Source organism: Stegostoma tigrinum, chromosome 25 (genome assembly GCF_030684315.1).
Source record: "Stegostoma tigrinum isolate sSteTig4 chromosome 25, sSteTig4.hap1, whole genome shotgun sequence".
Classification (NCBI taxonomy): domain Eukaryota; kingdom Metazoa; phylum Chordata; class Chondrichthyes; order Orectolobiformes; family Stegostomatidae; genus Stegostoma; species Stegostoma tigrinum.
In genome coordinates, this window is record NC_081378.1 from 10,313,065 (window position 1) to 10,330,259 (window position 17,195).

A 17,195-nucleotide genomic window follows, 5' to 3' on the forward strand; every position below is an offset into this window, starting at 1 on the left:
TGTCAGATGATAAAATAAATGGGATTCTATTAAGATAGATGCTAAAATGAAAAACGAAGAATTTGTTTGAACTAATTGTGTATTTGTGGACTTTTTAAACAATGTGGCAGCATTTGATATTCCACATAATTGAAATTAGCTTCTTGAGGTCAGTGTGTTTTATAAAATTTACTTTATTTGAGGAGTCTCAGTGTGACAGCATCCCCCTCTACGTGGACTTGTGGACAGAGCAGTTTAGCTAAGGATGAGATTTAATATCTGACCTTCCCCAAAGTGTATACCAATGTCTATCATCTACATGTAACTAGATGTTAACAAACAGCACACTACTTTGTGTTGACCGAAAAGAGTCTGTCCTATTTAGACCAAGGAGTGGTTTTCCTTTACCACACTTACCAAACAGGCCCTGTTGTTACTTGCACTTAGACAATATTTGCAGCAATCTTCTTTGTGTGTGTCAAGAGAGTGAGCTGGCGTGCCTATGCAATAGTTAGTATGCCACAATCAAGAAGGCACAATAACACCTCTTCTTCCTCAGGTGGCTCAGGAAATTTGGCATGTCCATAACGTCCCTCACCAACTTCTACAGATGCACCATTGAAAGCATACTGCCCAGGTGCATAACGGCCTGGTATGACAACTGCTCTATCCAGGACCGTAAGAAACTACAGAAGGCAGTGTGCACAGCCCAGTCCATGTCTGAAGCCAACCTTCCATCCATGGACTCCATTTCCATGGCTTGCTGCCGCAAAAAAGGTGGTTAACATCATCAAAGACCCATCGCATCCTGGTAATGACCTCCTATAACCTCTTCTCTCAGGTAGAAGATTTAGAAACCTGAATGCATGCACAGGCAGGCTCAGGAACAGCTTCTTTCAGGCCGTTATCAGACTGTTGAAGGGGCTCTAGCCTCAAACAATATAACCTGTATGCCTCTAAGTCTTTTTGATCTGTGCACCCTTTGCTTGCTGTGATCTGCTTGTATCACTCATAAACAAAGCTTTCCATTGTATTTCAGTACAGGTGACAATCGATCAATTAATTTAAAAACCCTGTTATATCACTTTTAACAAACTGTAACTTACTGCAGACTTTTATAAGGAGATGAAGTGTTTTGTGTGGATATCCTCTCAGTTCTTGACTATGAGAAAGATACAGCTTGTAGGAACCTCAATAGCACAGTCTCTGAAGGAGCAGATGCTCACTGACAGCAACTTGTTGTTTTCTGCCTGTTCTCCCATGTTTCAATTCCTGTAGATGCTGATTGAATCAAAGTGGTGAACACTGGCTTATAGCTTCAGATCACAGTAAATTCCAGGCCAACGACCACATAATCTATTCAGTGATAATTGTGAGATGAATGTTGGCCAGTACCCAAAGTACAGAATGTTATGGAGGTTGAGTGGGGTAAAAAGACTAGACAAAACAATTACATTTTGCCAGCAAACATTTGCAGTAGGAGAAGGTTGGAGAACATCAGGGTTTTCACAGCTCTGAGATTGAAATGGTTGATGTTGCCATTCATCTGGATTTCAACACAATGGAGATACCAGTTGGAGGAAAAGTATTTGTATGGCAGGCCTTTGCAAAGGAAGAAGGGAAGTTCAAAGGTTCAGTCATTCTCAAAGCAGTGTTAACATCAGACGAGTAACCATATCTGTTTTTGATTTGTTCAGCAACAACTAAATCAGGGGAAATATACCATAAATCAAACCTATCTATTCCCAGAGATGTCAGTAATGTGAAGATGTGATTAAACTGCCAAGTTGGACTATTTTAACCTGATGGTGAAGTTCAGGCTAAAAACATATGCATTCTATGTTTTCCATAAAGAAGAAATTGCAATAAATAGTTAATCCAGGTGTTTTTGTGAATTAGTTTAAAAAACAGACTAATTGAAATGCTATTCTATGACTCTATAACTTAAACTCTACCCCTTTCTTAAAATTTCATGCAAATACAAATAGACAGACAGAGACCTGAAGTAAACATTGAGGGTGGGGAAGGAAAAATGAGGGAGAAATGCAGTTCTGGCACCAGTCCAGATCACCAATATTAATGAGTTATCATCTTTCAGCTCCTTCCAATTCATTACGATTGATGTTGGGGTTGTGGGAATGCTGATTCTTAGCCTTGTCCTTACCGGTTGAGGACTCACCCTGACAAACTGAGGCATATAAATAACAAGTGGGATAGAACACCGTGCTTCACCGGAGGCACACTGACGATGTTACCCAGCAGGGTGACAAAACATTTGCAACCGAGCACACCGGCTCAGCGAGCAAGCCTGCAACCTCATCCACAACTCGAAACTGAGAAGCTCTATGATACTAAAGTCACACTGTCTGACAGTGAAAGTACGAGTTCTATGAAATACAAGTTTTATAACCCAGTAACTGGAACATTAACATTTGCAAACCCAAGTACTAATGCATCACTTATGGAACAGAGAGCCACAGCATGCTGTCCACTGTAGTAGCTTTTACATATAACCAGGGTTTCTGACAAGTACAAAAAGAGCTAGGTGCAATGATTCAATGCAGATTCCAGGAGCCAAATTTAATAGCAGTGCCCAAGTTCCTGCATTAGAAACACACAGCCCATACACACATGTACGCACATACACTTGGAGACATTAACTGAAACTTTCAAGTTGCACACACCACAGGCAGTGAACTTAACACAATTTATTTACTTGTTCAGGGCTCATTAGCCATTGAGATCATTGTTACAGATATCATAAAATTGGCCAGGTTTTATTGGCTATCCTGCAAGTTGTGTTCCATTCATGAATGTTCATGCATCAGGTCCACTGTTTCACACTTTGTACTGGGTCTTAAATGCAAATGTTTCTGCACCACTGTGTCTTCAGGTACTTTTATCGAAAGGCGACACTGAGCAGGCTGACTGAAACAATCTTGGTAAAAGTATAGGCATTTAAAGTTGAACACTTGCCCTGTGATCCAGACCAGAATTAGGACAGAGAGGAAAACACAGATAATATGTCCTATTGCTATCTTTGTTTTAACAATGAACTTCCTCCTTCCACCCATGTCACTGGTTACTCTCCCACTTACCAGTCACTGTTCACAAAGGGCAACAAGAGAAGACTGCAGTTACATTTTCCTCCCGATCCTTCAATTCTCTGCCTCTCTCTTATAAAACTCCAGTGATTATAGCACAGAAATCAGTGACACAAAATAAGTTATGCACTGCTCAAAAAAAGTGGGGCATTATTATGCTACAAAGCTATAGTATGTACCAACCCTATCACAATAATGCATACTCACAAAGCGACTGATGTCTTAGAAATGCAGTGAGCCAGATATTATCTCAGGTGGTCAATCCATCAACTAATCTTCAGAGCAGGTGACCAAACTACTAGAGCCCAAAGTTTTCTTAGTATCTCAATTTATACCTTTTCCTTGTCATGATTGTGTGCTGTGTAAAGTATTGCCAAGTTTTTGCTCCTTTTTAAATTGCTTTTCAATTACATCACCTTGTTGGAACTCACGATCATGTATTCCCTCTGCGCGCCCCCCCACCCCCCACCATTCCCACCCCCCAAGGCTATGCTTGAAGAAACACAGACTGCTGATTGGAGTGTTCTAACTCTGTTATTTTTATGGTGACAGAAAAATCAGGCTGCACCTCCAGCACAGTTGACTTGCAGCAAAAAAAATCTGTACCTTGGCCAATGTCTTCCCATCTTGCCTTCCTGTCCCCATGACCATATGCACTTGTTTGGTGAGGGTGCCAATTTCTTCTTTGATAGCCATTCCATTACTGTGAGACAAACCCAGCACACAGGGCTTCACCACAACCATTTTATATCCATTAATAAGAAAGGAATGAAAGCACAGTTACATGATTCACACTGAGTTAATATGAACGTAAATAATACATTGGCTTTGGGGCTTTGTGGATCTGTATAGATTGACTTATAACCCGGCAATATAATCACCAAGTTTTTGTGGGGAGGGTCCAAGAAATATCAAAGTTCATTGATTCCCATGTAAAAACAGCCCAGCTCTAAACATGGTCTTGAAGATGACTTCGGTCAGACTATGACTCTAATGTCTATAGGTAACACCAACTCTATCCCCCTCCTCCTTCCAAAGTACAATGTGCACAGTGGATAACCCCCACCACCCAGTCCCTAATGGAGATGGATCAGAGACTGGGGGAAATATCCAAACAAACTGTTGGTAACAGCAACAAAGGAGTTAAACCATTTGGCCACCTTGGGCTCACTGTACCATTACATCAGGTACAACTTATACCTGGGCTAATGAGACAAACCAATTTATAGTTCTGTGTCTCTTGATACCCTTAGTGAATAAAAATAGATCTATCTTTGCCGTGAAAACTCAAGAGGAAGTATGGTTCAATAAATGTCAAATGTTGCGTGCCTCCAGTGAAAGGAAACTGTTCAAATCAGTCTGTGTGCCAACCAAAAAATTGCTTCTCTCTGCTCCTTAATTTTCTTCACCACCCTGTGAGCTGAGTAACCAGATAAGTACCATGACCCCAAGTCTGTCTCTATCTCTTAGCTCTGAGCTATCTTGCCTGCTGATTTTTGCTAGTGGGAAATCACATTATTATCGTCTCTCGACAGCCTGCCTTCTCTTCCCAATTGGAAATAGTCGCCCTGTGGGGAAATTGATAACTTCAAACTTGGCTGTTATCGCTCTCTACTTTGATTGGCTTGATGGCACATTTGACTCAAGAGTTGCAAGTTCAAGTCTGACTGCAGAATATTAGAGTGGGTAACTTGTGCAGTGCTTTAACGGAGATACCACTCTGTGGACGAGAAGCTCAACTGGGACCTGACTTGCATGCTTGCTTCACTTATAGACATTTCTAATCAGCCTGCTCAGATATCTTCTTATACACCTACAAAGCAGGACATGAACCTAGGCCTTCTGGCCCAGAGGTAGGGATACTTTTACTACACAACAAAAGCTCTCCAAACATTGAACACTGACAGGGAAAATGCTTCACTTCTAATAAGTACCCGATGATTCTAATGCTGAACCTTTAGGAATGCCGCTGCATACTTACTCCAAGACTGTTTTCAAAGTACATTAATGACTGACTTTTGGGGGGTACAATTTGAAGTTTGCCCAAAACATCTGCAAAGGGACACAGGTTGGTGGGATGGGCAGATGAACTTCAAAGTGAATAGTGTGTGAAATAATACATTTTGGTGGAAGAATTAGGGAAGGATACAAGCTATGTAGCACAATTGTTAAAAAAAAAAGGTGTGGGATGAGAAATGTAGGGTTGTTTTCACGAATCTTTGAAGGTGACACAACAGGCTAACGAAGCAATTAATAAATCCTGAAGTCCTGAGTACAAAAATCAGAATGTTATTTCCCACCAAACCTGCCCAGTACAGTAATGCCTTCACTCTCATGGCTACAATAACCATTTGGGAGAATTAGCAGGCAATAGTTGTTGCCGTTGGAGCTAAATCCTCATGTGAATGTGCCAACAATTTCAAGCGGTTCAAACATTTTACCTAAAATGCGCTTGTTGTAACCGATCAAAGTCAGAAGATTGGATTCTGTTGCGAGCTTAGCAAGATTTTATTGAACTATTTGTAACAAAGTGGAGAAGAGTTGTGAAATACATGTCTCAACACGATGGCCCATGCTGAAAGGTCAGAGCAAGAACAGATGATAATTACAGTGCGCAGGTGCTATGAGCTAAGGTTGTGTATGGTGCTGCACTGTAGGTCACCTCATCACTGAGATACACATTGCTGTACATTAACTTTCGTTGACCCCGAATGGATGGACAAGCATTGCAGATGATTTTAAAGGCTCTGTTCTGTGTGATGCTAAGACATAGACAGAATCTGCCTCCGGGCCTGCACCTTTTTCTTGCAGTGTGCAGCCCAAGTTGGTCGACGCTGTGGTATCCCTTGAAAAGGCCACAGTAATTCTGGGTTAGAAGGATGAGTATGATTCCTTTTCTTAGTCAGTCCTCTCCTGGCTGAAAAGGACTGGTTTGCATTTGGACACAGGGATGAGAATGTGATCTGACTCAACAGCTCGTGATCCTTCCTGCATCTATCTGTTTAACCCTGCAGGAAGTTTTGTAGGTTTCAATAAGATCGTCTCTCATTCTTGTAAACTCTACAGGACAGAAGCCTCCAACTCCAAATAGGACAGTCCCACCATCCCAGGAATTAGATTAGTGGAATTCTATAATGTTCCCTCTGTGGCAAGCACATCTTTCCTTGAGTAAGCAAAACTGCACCCCATACTTTCGGTGAATTCTCTCCAAGGTTCTACACAATTGAAACAAGACACCATTACTCCTGTACTCAAATTCTCTTTGGTTATAGTCCAACATATTGCTCACCTTCCTAAATACTTGTGGCATCTGCTTTATACCATTCCATAGCCTATGGATAAAGACAAACAAATCACTTTGGACAGCAAAATATCCCAATCTCTCACCATTTAAGAACTCCCCTGTGCCTGTGTTCCTCCCACAAAAGTGGATGACTCTGCACTAGGCAAGAGTTTGCGGCATCGCGAGAGAGAACTGAAAACTGTCCATGGTGTATTTTTCTTAATATCTTCCTTCTCTTTTACAGGCAGAGCAGCCCCGAGATAACTGGATCATTACAAAGGTAGGACACTGGCTCTACGTTTTTCTGGTCAATAGACTATTCCTCTTTTTTTTTGCAGTTTGAACTGGCAGTGAGAAACAAGGTCACTCTCCCATTTTGAGGCATTGCTCCGAGTCTGTGTTATATTGGAATTATGGAATTTGGATTGATGTGCAGTTGGGAGGGAGCTTTTGTAGAACCAGAAAATTAGTGGATTTTTTTCCAGCTCAGAGGTCTTGTAAACCCTGCTGATTTCCTCAGTAATGCTTTTGAAGGTCACAAGATGAATACAGATGAAGAAAGCTATTCACTGCAACTTAGCTCATCTGTGTAGAAAACATGATCACAACCAGTTGCATCCAACTGTCATGAAGTCACTTTGAATCTTCTCTTCTTCTACCACCCTAGTTGCATGTACTAATTGTACTCAGTGTTTGCAGAGTATGCTAATATTGGTCCTAAATTTGCTTTTTCTCAAATTAATCTATGTCTCTTTATGACCTTATTTCTTGGTTTATTTCAAAGTAACATTTACTGGAACAGCAACTCGTACTGATGTAATGGAATTAATTAAAGAAATGTTCTGAATCGCTTCTGAGGGAAAAAATGACACAGATATGTGAAGGCGATTGTTAGAAGAGATGACGAGATGCTTAATTGAAGAGATGAGTTCTAAAGAGTGTCCGAAAGAAGAAGAGAGAGTTGGATTGGCAGAGAAGGTCCAAGAGAATGTTGCAGAGTTGAGGACCTAAGCAGTTGAAAACATTGTCACCACAAAGTTAAAGGATGTGTGAGACTGAGTGGCAGGAATGTAGAGTTTTCAGAGGGTTGTGGGGCTAGAAAAGGTTAGAGAGCTAGGGATAGGTGAGGCTTTGAAGGGATTTGTGACTTTTTTAATGATGACTATTTCAAATTGAAGGTTTCAGGCCCTGAGAGCGAGTGTAGATCCACAAGGACAGGAGTGATGGAGAAGAGGAATTTGGTGATGGATGAGATATGGACAGCAGTATTGTACTCTGCATTTCTTTTTGAGGTTTTAATATTCACAGAGTGTTCGCTCAACTAATAAATGTAGGCTTTTCCAGTTAGAAATCGTGGACTTATTGCATCCTTTTGAATAATGCAGAAAGCCAATCTGTATCCTGTAATCAGTATATATCAATATTTACCTCATCCATTGAAGCACCAATATTCTGGTTATGCTGTTATAGATAGGACATTATTAAGCTGGAGAAGGTTGAGTAAATATTTACCAGATGTTGCCGGGAATGGAGGATTTGAGTTATAAAGAAAGGCTGGATGGGCTGGGATTGTTTTCATTGGAGCATAGGAGTTTGAAGGGTGACTTTATCAAGGTTAATAAAATCCTGAGGAGCACAGATGGTTTTTCTCCCCCTGGGATTGGAGATTTCAAGAATAGAGGGCATATTTTTGAGATGAGAGGAGAGAGATTTAAAAATGACATGAGGGGTAGCCTTTTTAATACAGAGAGTGGTTCATGTGTGGAATGAACTTCCAGAGAAAGTGGTGAATGCAGGTATAGTTACATTGTTTAAAAGACGTTTTAGCTAAGTACATGAATAAGAAAGGTGTAGATGGATATGAGCCAAGCTCAGGCAGGTGGGACTAGTTTAGTTTGGGATTATGGTTGGCATGGGCTGGTTGATTGAAGGGTCTGTTTCCATGCTGTATGTCTCTGAGAAGTTGCAGGCACAGTTGAGTGTCATTTTGATCCTTGCTATTTACAATGAACCTTCATGCTTGCTGCCAATGGAACAGGTGTCACCAAATTGAACAGCAACTCCCAGAAACCCAATCCTGCACATATAGGTTAATCTTACAAACCTGTCTTTATGAAAAGACCAGACCATGCATAGTTTATGTGGCGATACTTTGTTTTCCCACTTGTTCCTTAGCCTTATAATTTAATTCTCAAATGCGAAGTGTTGGCACCCTAGTGGCTTTTTTTTCTTTAAAAAAAACATTCAGACTCAAGGTGTGGCTGTCATTGACAAGCCTGTTGCTTGGCTCTGGTTTCCCTTGAAGGTGTTGGTGAGTCACCAGAATTGGCCATTTGAGGTCTAAGGCAGGGATCACCAATAACCTTTCTGCCATCTATCCTCCTACATCGGTCCTGGTTGAGATCACCGGTCTGAGAGGGGCCATCAAAGAGATAATGAGGATGATCAAGAGACTGAACTGAACAAATTCCCATTCCTGACTCCCTGCTGCATGATGCTGCAAATCAAAGACTTGCCCCCACACCTCCTCCCTCACCCACAGCCCAGGCCCCAAGATGACTTTCCACATCAAGCAGATGTTCACCTGCACGTCTGCCAATGTGGTATACTGCATCCGCTGTACCTGCTGTGGCTACCTCAACATTGGGGGAACCAAGCGGAGGCTTGGGGGACTGCTTTGCAGAACACCTACGCTCGGTTCGCAACAAACAACTGCACCTCCCAATCGCGAACCATTTCAACTCCCCCTCTCATTCCTTTGATGACATGTCCATCCTGGGCCTCCTGCAGTGCCACAATGACGCCACCCGAAGGTTGCAGGAACAGCAACTCATATTCTGCTTGGGGTCCCTGCAACCCAATGGTATCAATGTGGATTTCACAAGCTTCAAAATCTCCCCTCCCCCTATCGCATCCCAAAACCAACCCAGCTCGTCCCCGCCTCCCTAACCTGTTCTTCCTCTCACCTATCCCCTCCTCCCACCTCAAGCCGCACCTCCATTCCCTACCTCCCTAACCTCATCCCACCCCCTTGACCTGTTCATCCTCCCCGGACTGACATATCCTCTCCCTACCTCCCCACCTATACTCGCCTCTACAGGCTCCATCCCCGCCTCTTTATCTTGTCTGTCTCCTCTCCACCTATCTTCTCCTCTGTCCACCTTCGATCCACTTCCCCTCTCTCCCTATTTATTTCAGAACCCTGACCCCATCCCCCTTTTCTGGTCTGGGCCAGAAATGTCAGCTTTTGTGCTCCTAAGATGCTGCTTGGCCTGCTGGATTCTCCAGTTCCACAGTTCCCATTATTTCCAAATCAAAGACTTGTGTTGCTTTAGGTAGGGAGCCCTGATTCATTTGGTTTCTGAGCAGCTGGTGGGAATTCAGTCACTTGTGCAAAACTGATGACTTAGCTGCTTCATGTGTAGGATGTCATGTGACAATGTCAGCTTTCTGTAGTCAGCCTGGGAGGAAGGTCCCCACAATTATTGACCAAAGCTCCCCATGGAAATTCCTACAGGACTTATAATTGAACTTGATGGACCTCATGACTCCATTGGCATCAGGTACAAAGCTGGGGAATGGGAATATTGAATCTAAAATGCAGGCTTTATATTCCAAAATATCCCAGTTGACCTTTTTATTGAAAAATCAGATGGTTTGCCTCTCACGTAAGTGTTAAACATGAAGTCAAGATGCAGGATTCCCCCTCTTCAGCTGTGGGAGTTGTAGACCCTGGAACACTTTGAACAGGAAGGCAAGCCAACAAAAGCATCACAGGGATGGCAGGAGGCCAGCGTCAGGGCTATTTCTGTGTTTGAGTGTCGTTAATGAGGAGAGCATTATGTAATTATCATCAAATGGAGAGGCAGTGGCCGAGTGGTATCACCGCTGGACTGTTAGCCCAGAGATCCACGTAATGTTCTGGGGACCTAAATTCAAATCCTGCCACGGCAGATGGTAGAATTTGAATTCAATAAAAGTATCTGGAATTAAGAGTCTGATGATGACCGTGAATTCATTCACAACTGTTGGGAAAAACCCATCTGGTTCTTTCATGCCCTTTAGGGAAGGAAACTGCCATCCTTACCAGGTCTGGCCTCCATGTGACTCCAGACCCACAGCAATGTGGTTGACCCTGAGCTGCACTCTGGGCAATTAGGGATGGGCAATAAATACTGCCTGGTCAGCAATGCCCTTATCCCATGAATGAGTAAAGAAAAGAAACAGCAGGACTCCATCAAAAGTTAGCAGCTTCAGAGAGCTGCTGCCCCACAAAGGATTATCTCATCAAACTAAAACACTCTGGCTATGAGAATCAGGGTTACAAGCAATCCGCTGTTTACATCTCTTTAAAGGAGAATGAAAACTTTCCTGTCTTTTAAAAATAAATTTACATTACATTACATTTACTTACATTAGCAAGTTCATCATCAACAGATTTGTATGGAAATCTAACTCTGTAAGAAAAGGAGCAGATTTAGGCCATGAAGTAACAAGGTATAGACCCAGGTCTAGGCCCAAAACGTCAGTTTTCCTGCTCCTCTGATGCTGCTTGGCCTGCTGTGTTCATTCAGCTCTACGCCTTGTTATCTCAGATTCTCCAGCATCTGCAGTTCCTACTATCTCTGAGAAGATTTAGGCCATTCAGCCCATTGAGTCTGCTCCACCATTCCATCATGGCTGATATCGTTCTCAACCCCATTCTCCTGCCTTCTCCCTGTAACCTTTGACTCCCTTACTAATCAGGAACCTATTTAACTCTGTCTTAAATACACTCAATGACTTGGCCTCAACAATCCTCTGCAGCAATATGTTCCACAGATTTGCCACCCTCTGGCTGAAGAAATTCCACCTCATTCTTAGTTATAAAGAGTCATTCCTCCATTCTGAGGCTGTACCCTCACGTCCACGTCTCTCCTTGTGGAAACATCTTCTCCACGTCCATTCTGTCCAGGCCTGAGAGTATTGTTTAAGTTTTGATGACTCTATCGAGTACAGACTCAGAATCCTCAACTATTCCCATTATGACAAATGCTTCATTCCTAAGATCATTCTTGTAAACCTCCTCTGGACCCCCTCCAACACCTGTACATCTTTCCTTCGATACAAGGCTCAAAACTGCTCACAATATTCCAAATGCACTCTAACAAAGACATTATACAGCCTTAGCAGCACATCCATGCTCTTGTATTCTAGACCTCTTGAAATAAATGCCAACATTGCATCTGCCTTCCTACCTGCCAAATGAACCTGCATGTTAACCTTAAGAGAATCACAAACTAGAAATCCTAGATCCCTTTCAGCTTTAGATTTTCAAAGCCTTTCCCTTTTTAGAAACTAGTCTGTGCCTCTGTTCTTCCTTCTAAGATACTTAACCTCCCACTGGCCCACAGTGTATTCTAAATGCCACTTCTTTGCCTACTTAGTCTGTCCAAGTGCTTTTGCAGCCACCTCACTTCCTCAACACTACGTGTCCTTCCACCTGTCTTTGAGTCTGCTGCAAATACAGCAATAATGCCCTCCGTTCCTTCATCCAGATCATTTAATTATGACCTGAACAATTGTGGTCTTAATATAGGCTTTTGTGGGACGCCAGTAGTCACCATTTGCCAGCCTGAGAAAGACCCCTTTATCCCCACTATCTGCCTTCTGTCAGTCAGCCAATCCTGTATCTGTGCCAGTACCCTGACTCTACCATTATGGGCCCTTGATTTATTTAGCAGCCTTGTCAAAGTTTCTCCAGCACTTTCTATGTTTGTCTGTGGTTTACACTACACCATTTTAGGAGTGAAATTAGGAAACACGTCAGATCACAATGAGTGGGAGCATTTGGAAATCTGTTCTGCAAATGATATCACAACAATGATAACTTCTAAAAATTCTGATTTTTTTTGCTTTTTGTTGAGGGTGGTTAGGTTGGATCCAGGATTGTAGATTGGCAGGAGCTAAATAAGTCGTGAAACAGGCCCAAGGTGCTTCCTGAGATAGTAGGAACTGCAGATGCTGGAGAATCTGAGATAACAAGGTCTAGAGCTGGATGAACACAGCAGGCCAAACAGCATCAGGGGAGCAGGAAGGCTGACGTTTCACGCCTGGACCCTTCTTCAGAAAACTGGAACGTCAGCTTTCCTGCTCCTCTGAAGCTGCTTGGCCTGCTGTGTTCATCCAGCTCTACACCTTGCTATCCAAAGTGATGCCACCTGTTTTAATGCACCTAGGATCTGCATCGCAGCCAAACAAGCACTGGGGATTGGAAGCAGGTGAAGTTGTGGGGGACACCGAATAAGCTACATTGACATTGTTGATGGATAAAGGATTCATTCAGTAATCTCTGCTTACGGGGGAAGTAAACATCTCACTTCCTTATGTTACAACACTTGCACATTCTATCCAATTTGTCAGTAGTAAGCAACGCTAACAGGGATCCTTGTCTGTTTTTTTTAAACTAGATTAGCAGAGCTCTCAGTAATTCAGGGCTGATTAGCAGCTGATTGATTTTAATCAACAATTATTTTTCTTTGTCGTAACGTGATGTAGGCAGATGTTGCTGAGCTCATTGCCTGGTCGCTGTTCAGAATCCTTAAGAACTGTGCTGGAATGCAGCCATTTTGTGAAGCAGTTGAGTGATGGTTATACAACACTGGTGGTTCAAAGCCTTGGGAAGAGTTCTTTTGGGTTTAACAACATCGTCATGAGCTCAAAGCACAAATGTCCAATGTTCTCATGTAACCGAACGCACAACACCAAGTATTTTTGCTCTGCTGTTCCCACCATGCATCCCCATGAGTCTAAGAATAAAGATAGCAGCAAGATATAGCTTGTTTGTTTGTCTATGTGCTCCTCATCTGTAGATATAATTAATAGAAATAAATAACTGGACTGGGAAAATATATAGGTCTATTTTTAGACTAAGGATTTTTCTCCATGTCAATTTATATGGCTTTCGTTAAAGGGGAAATTTAAGCAAAAAACAAAAATTAAACTCCAGATATTCAGGGTTACACAGGGATAAATTTGCCAGCTGTTCAGATGTTGTCAACAGCAAGTTACCTTTATATTGCATCTTTAACATCACAGATCATCCCAGGACTCTTCACAGAACCATCAACAATCAAAATCTGACGTTAAATCTGACCCGAAAGGCACTTTCTTCAGGCAGCTGGTAAAAACATATTCAAAGAGATAGAGTGAAGGAATATCTTAAAGGAGGAGAGGGAGGTAATGAGACTGGGAAAATTCCAGAACTTATGCCCTGGCTATCTGAAACGGTCTTACCGAGCTTCTGCACAATTTCAGCAAGACATCTTTACTCTTGTACTCAAATCCCCTTGCAATGAAGCACAGCATAAAATATGCCCAACAATTGCTTGTTGCAAGATAACTTTTTAGTGACTCACGAACAAAGAAACTCCCAAAGGAAAGCTGTGGCGTTGTTGTCGTTTCACTAGAAGACACTGGTTTGAATCTTGCTATGGCTGATGGTGAAATTTGAATTCAGTTTTTAAAAATCCAGAATTGAAAAGTATGGTGAATCTAATGGTGACCATGTGACTATTGTCAATTTTCATAAATACCTATCTGGTTCACTAATGTCCTGCTGGGGAGAAAATCTTCCATCCTTATCTGACCAGGCTTATGTGTGACTCCAGATATACAGCAATGTAGTTGACGCTTTCCTGTTCTCCAGGAGGTTAGGAATGGACAACAAATGTTGGTGTGGCCAGTGTCATCCACATTCCACAAATTAATAATGAAGCATATCCTATGGGGAAACATTCAAACTGATCCTTGTTTAAGAAATGCTGTATTTTTTAATGAATTAAATATGTTTTAATATCTTTTGTTTTAGCTTTTCAATTTTGAACTAGTGGCAAATGGGGTGTTTCTGTGTATCTGAAGGAATTTAATGACTCACCTGTAGTATTTCTGTAGCAATGGTGATTTATTGTGTGAGAGAGTGATTTCCTGGTGAATAATGGAGATTTTGTTGTCATTGGCAGAGGTTTTGAGTGAATAAGTAGATAGTATAGCCCATCCATGATTTTAGATAGAAATTGTTTGTTTTGAGCATTTGGGAAACACCCAATGCTTGGAAAAAAAACTCTTTGGCTTTCAGTTTTGCAGTTTTGCAAAGGTTTGCTGAAAGCTCAATGTGTAAACCAGAACTTTCTGAGAAAGGGCAGTAGTTTAGGACTATTAGGGAGATTACCTAAGTGTAAGGACCTTTTTAGTTTGAAAGTTCCAGACCAGGAGTGTTTGATTAAAACCCTAAAGTATCATATGTAACTGAGAAAGTCTAAGCTCAGCAATATGAAGGCTGCAGGAAGAGGCTACCAGATTAAAAGAACAGAATATTGGAAATAAGTCTTTTGGTGATAAAATAGAAGGGAATTGGCCTTAATAAAAACCAAAAAAACTGTGGATGCTGTAAATCTGGAACAAAAACAAAGTTGCTGGAAAAGCTCATCAGGTCTGGCAGCATCTATGGAGGAGAAAACAGAGTTAACGTTTCGGGTCCAGTGACCCTTCCTCAGAACTGATGGTGGCTGTGAAAACGTCAGTTGAAATATAGAAAATGGGGAGGTGGGTGGGATAGGCAGTAAACGACAAGAATCGTTTACTGCCTATCCCACCCACCTCCCTACTTTCTACATATAAATTGACGTTTTCACAGCCACCATCAGTTCTGAGGAAGGGTCACTGGACCCGAAACGTTAACTCTGTTTTCTCCTCCAGAGATGCTGCCCAGACCTGCTGAGGGAATTATCCTTGGTGTGAGTAATGTAAAAGGAGTGCTTTTTGGGATTAATAGATTGTGTTTCACCATAAGTTTCTAAATCTTTAAAATTATGTTGCTTCTAATAGTTAACAGTTAATAGTTTGTTTAATTGTTCATAGTTTTGTTTATTCTATTTAATCTTAGTTTCTTTTATGCCATAAACTTCAGTTTTACCATTAGAAACAAATCTGCAACATCCCAAAACCAGCCCATCCTGTCTCCGCTTTCCTAACCTGTTCTTCCTCTCACCCATCCCTTCCTCCCACCTCAAGCTGCACCTCCATTTCCTACTTACCACCTCATCCCGGCTCCTTGACCTGTCCGTCTTCCATGGACTGACCTATCCCCTCCCTACCTCCCCACCTATACTCTCCTCTCTACCTATCTTCTTTTCTCTCCATCTTCAGTCCGCCTCCCCCCTCTCCCTATTTATTCCAGTTCCCTCTCCCCATCCGCCTTTCTGATGAAGCGGCTAAACCCGAAACGTCAGCTTTTGTGCTCCTGAGATGCTGCTTGGCCTGCTGTGTTCACACTTTGTTATCTTGCAATATTGTTGGTTTGTTTCTGAATTGCTACCTGGTTAAGATCAAAAATAAATCTGCTTTGAGCCTTTTTTCAGACTAGGCCTGACTTCTCTAGCACTAACATTTAGCTGCTATAGTCCATCTGGATGTAGGGACTGACTGTTGTAGCAAATGCCCTGATGTTACCCTCAAGGGTAAGCAGGAAAGTAGGGAGGAGACATTAGAATCTGTATTACAGAAAGGTGAGTGGGTGTGCAAAAACATTGGCAGATGGCGAAAAATGTAAAATTGTCCGAGGGAAAAATCTGCAGAACACTACGTTACGGAGGATGTACTTGCATGTGAATTATAAAATGTTAGAGTGTAGCTGCAGCAAATAAGCAGGGATGCAAGTCGAATGTTAGCCTTTATTACACGGGGTTTGGAGCATAAAAGTATGAAAGCCTCATAACAACTTAGGGTAGAAAAGTAGCACAGTGGTTAGCATGCTGCCTCACAGCGCCACGAAGCCAGGTTCAATTCCATCCCCATGTATGCATGGGTTTCCTCCAGGTCTACTGGTGTCCTTCCACAGTTCAAAGATGTGCACGTTAGGTGGATTGGCCGAGGGAAATGCAAGGGGGTGATTCTGGGTGAGAAGCTCTTCAGAGGGTTGGGGTGAAGCTGATGGGCCAAATGGATTGCTCCCACATGATAGGGATTGTATGATCCTAGCTGTCCAGGTTATTAGTGAGAACACAGCAGGGTAACGGTGTAAAGTTTTACTTTCTGTATTTAAGTGAGGGTATGCTTGCATTGAAAGCAGTTTAGAGAGGGTTCTCAAGGTCAGTTTCTGAGATGAAGGAGTTGGCTAGTGAGGAAATGTGTGTTTCTTGTGTTTAGATGAAATGGAAAGTGATACAATTGAAGGAGGCTTGGCAGTGTAGATTCTGAGGGAATGTTTCGTCATGAGGGAATCTAGAAATAAGGTGCACAGTTTAAAAGTGAGGAAAACGTAGGACTGCATCCTTCTCTGGAGCTCAGCAGAATCAGAGGTGACTTAAAAGGGGTTGCCCATTTAAAACCCATGCCAAGGTTCAAAGTGTTCAGAATTCCTTCCCTCAAAAGGCAATGAATGCAGACCCTTTACACTTTTCTTTTACAGCAGAGGTAGGTGAATTCCTGGTTACAGAGTGGTGGGGGGGGGGGGGCGATGGTGGGCGAAAGATTATTAGGGTCATGCAGGCATCTAGGGTTGGGGTTAAAATTAGATCAGCCATGAACTTATTGAATGGCAGAGCAGGCTCAATGGTCTGAAAGGGTTCCGCAGTGATTGTAACAAGGTCAGCCAGATGGACCTCAGAATGAGTTCCCTGATTGGGGCAGTTACCCTGGTCCAATCAGGGAGCCCTGGCTGACTGATTTAAATAGGAGAGCCAGGGGTTCTGCTCACTCCAGGAGCTGGCTCGGAGATGGCTGGATCAATGCCGTGTACTTTCACACCTAAATAAAGGTGTCTTAGTGACTGGAGTTATTTCAAGGCTCTT

At 42.3% G+C, this 17,195-nt stretch overlaps 1 protein-coding gene across 23 annotated transcripts in view; it reads left to right on the top strand.

Moving 5' to 3' along the window:
* The window catches only part of celf2 (cugbp, Elav-like family member 2), a 910,164-nt gene that overhangs the window by 420,595 nt on the left and 472,374 nt on the right, over positions 1 to 17,195 (top strand). For all 23 annotated transcript variants that reach the window (XM_059654470.1, XM_048554197.2, XM_059654471.1 and 20 more), the window contains one exon: positions 6,611 to 6,646. In XM_059654470.1, the coding sequence (XP_059510453.1) occupies positions 6,611 to 6,646 (36 nt within the window). The remainder of the gene's footprint in view (positions 1 to 6,610; positions 6,647 to 17,195) is intronic.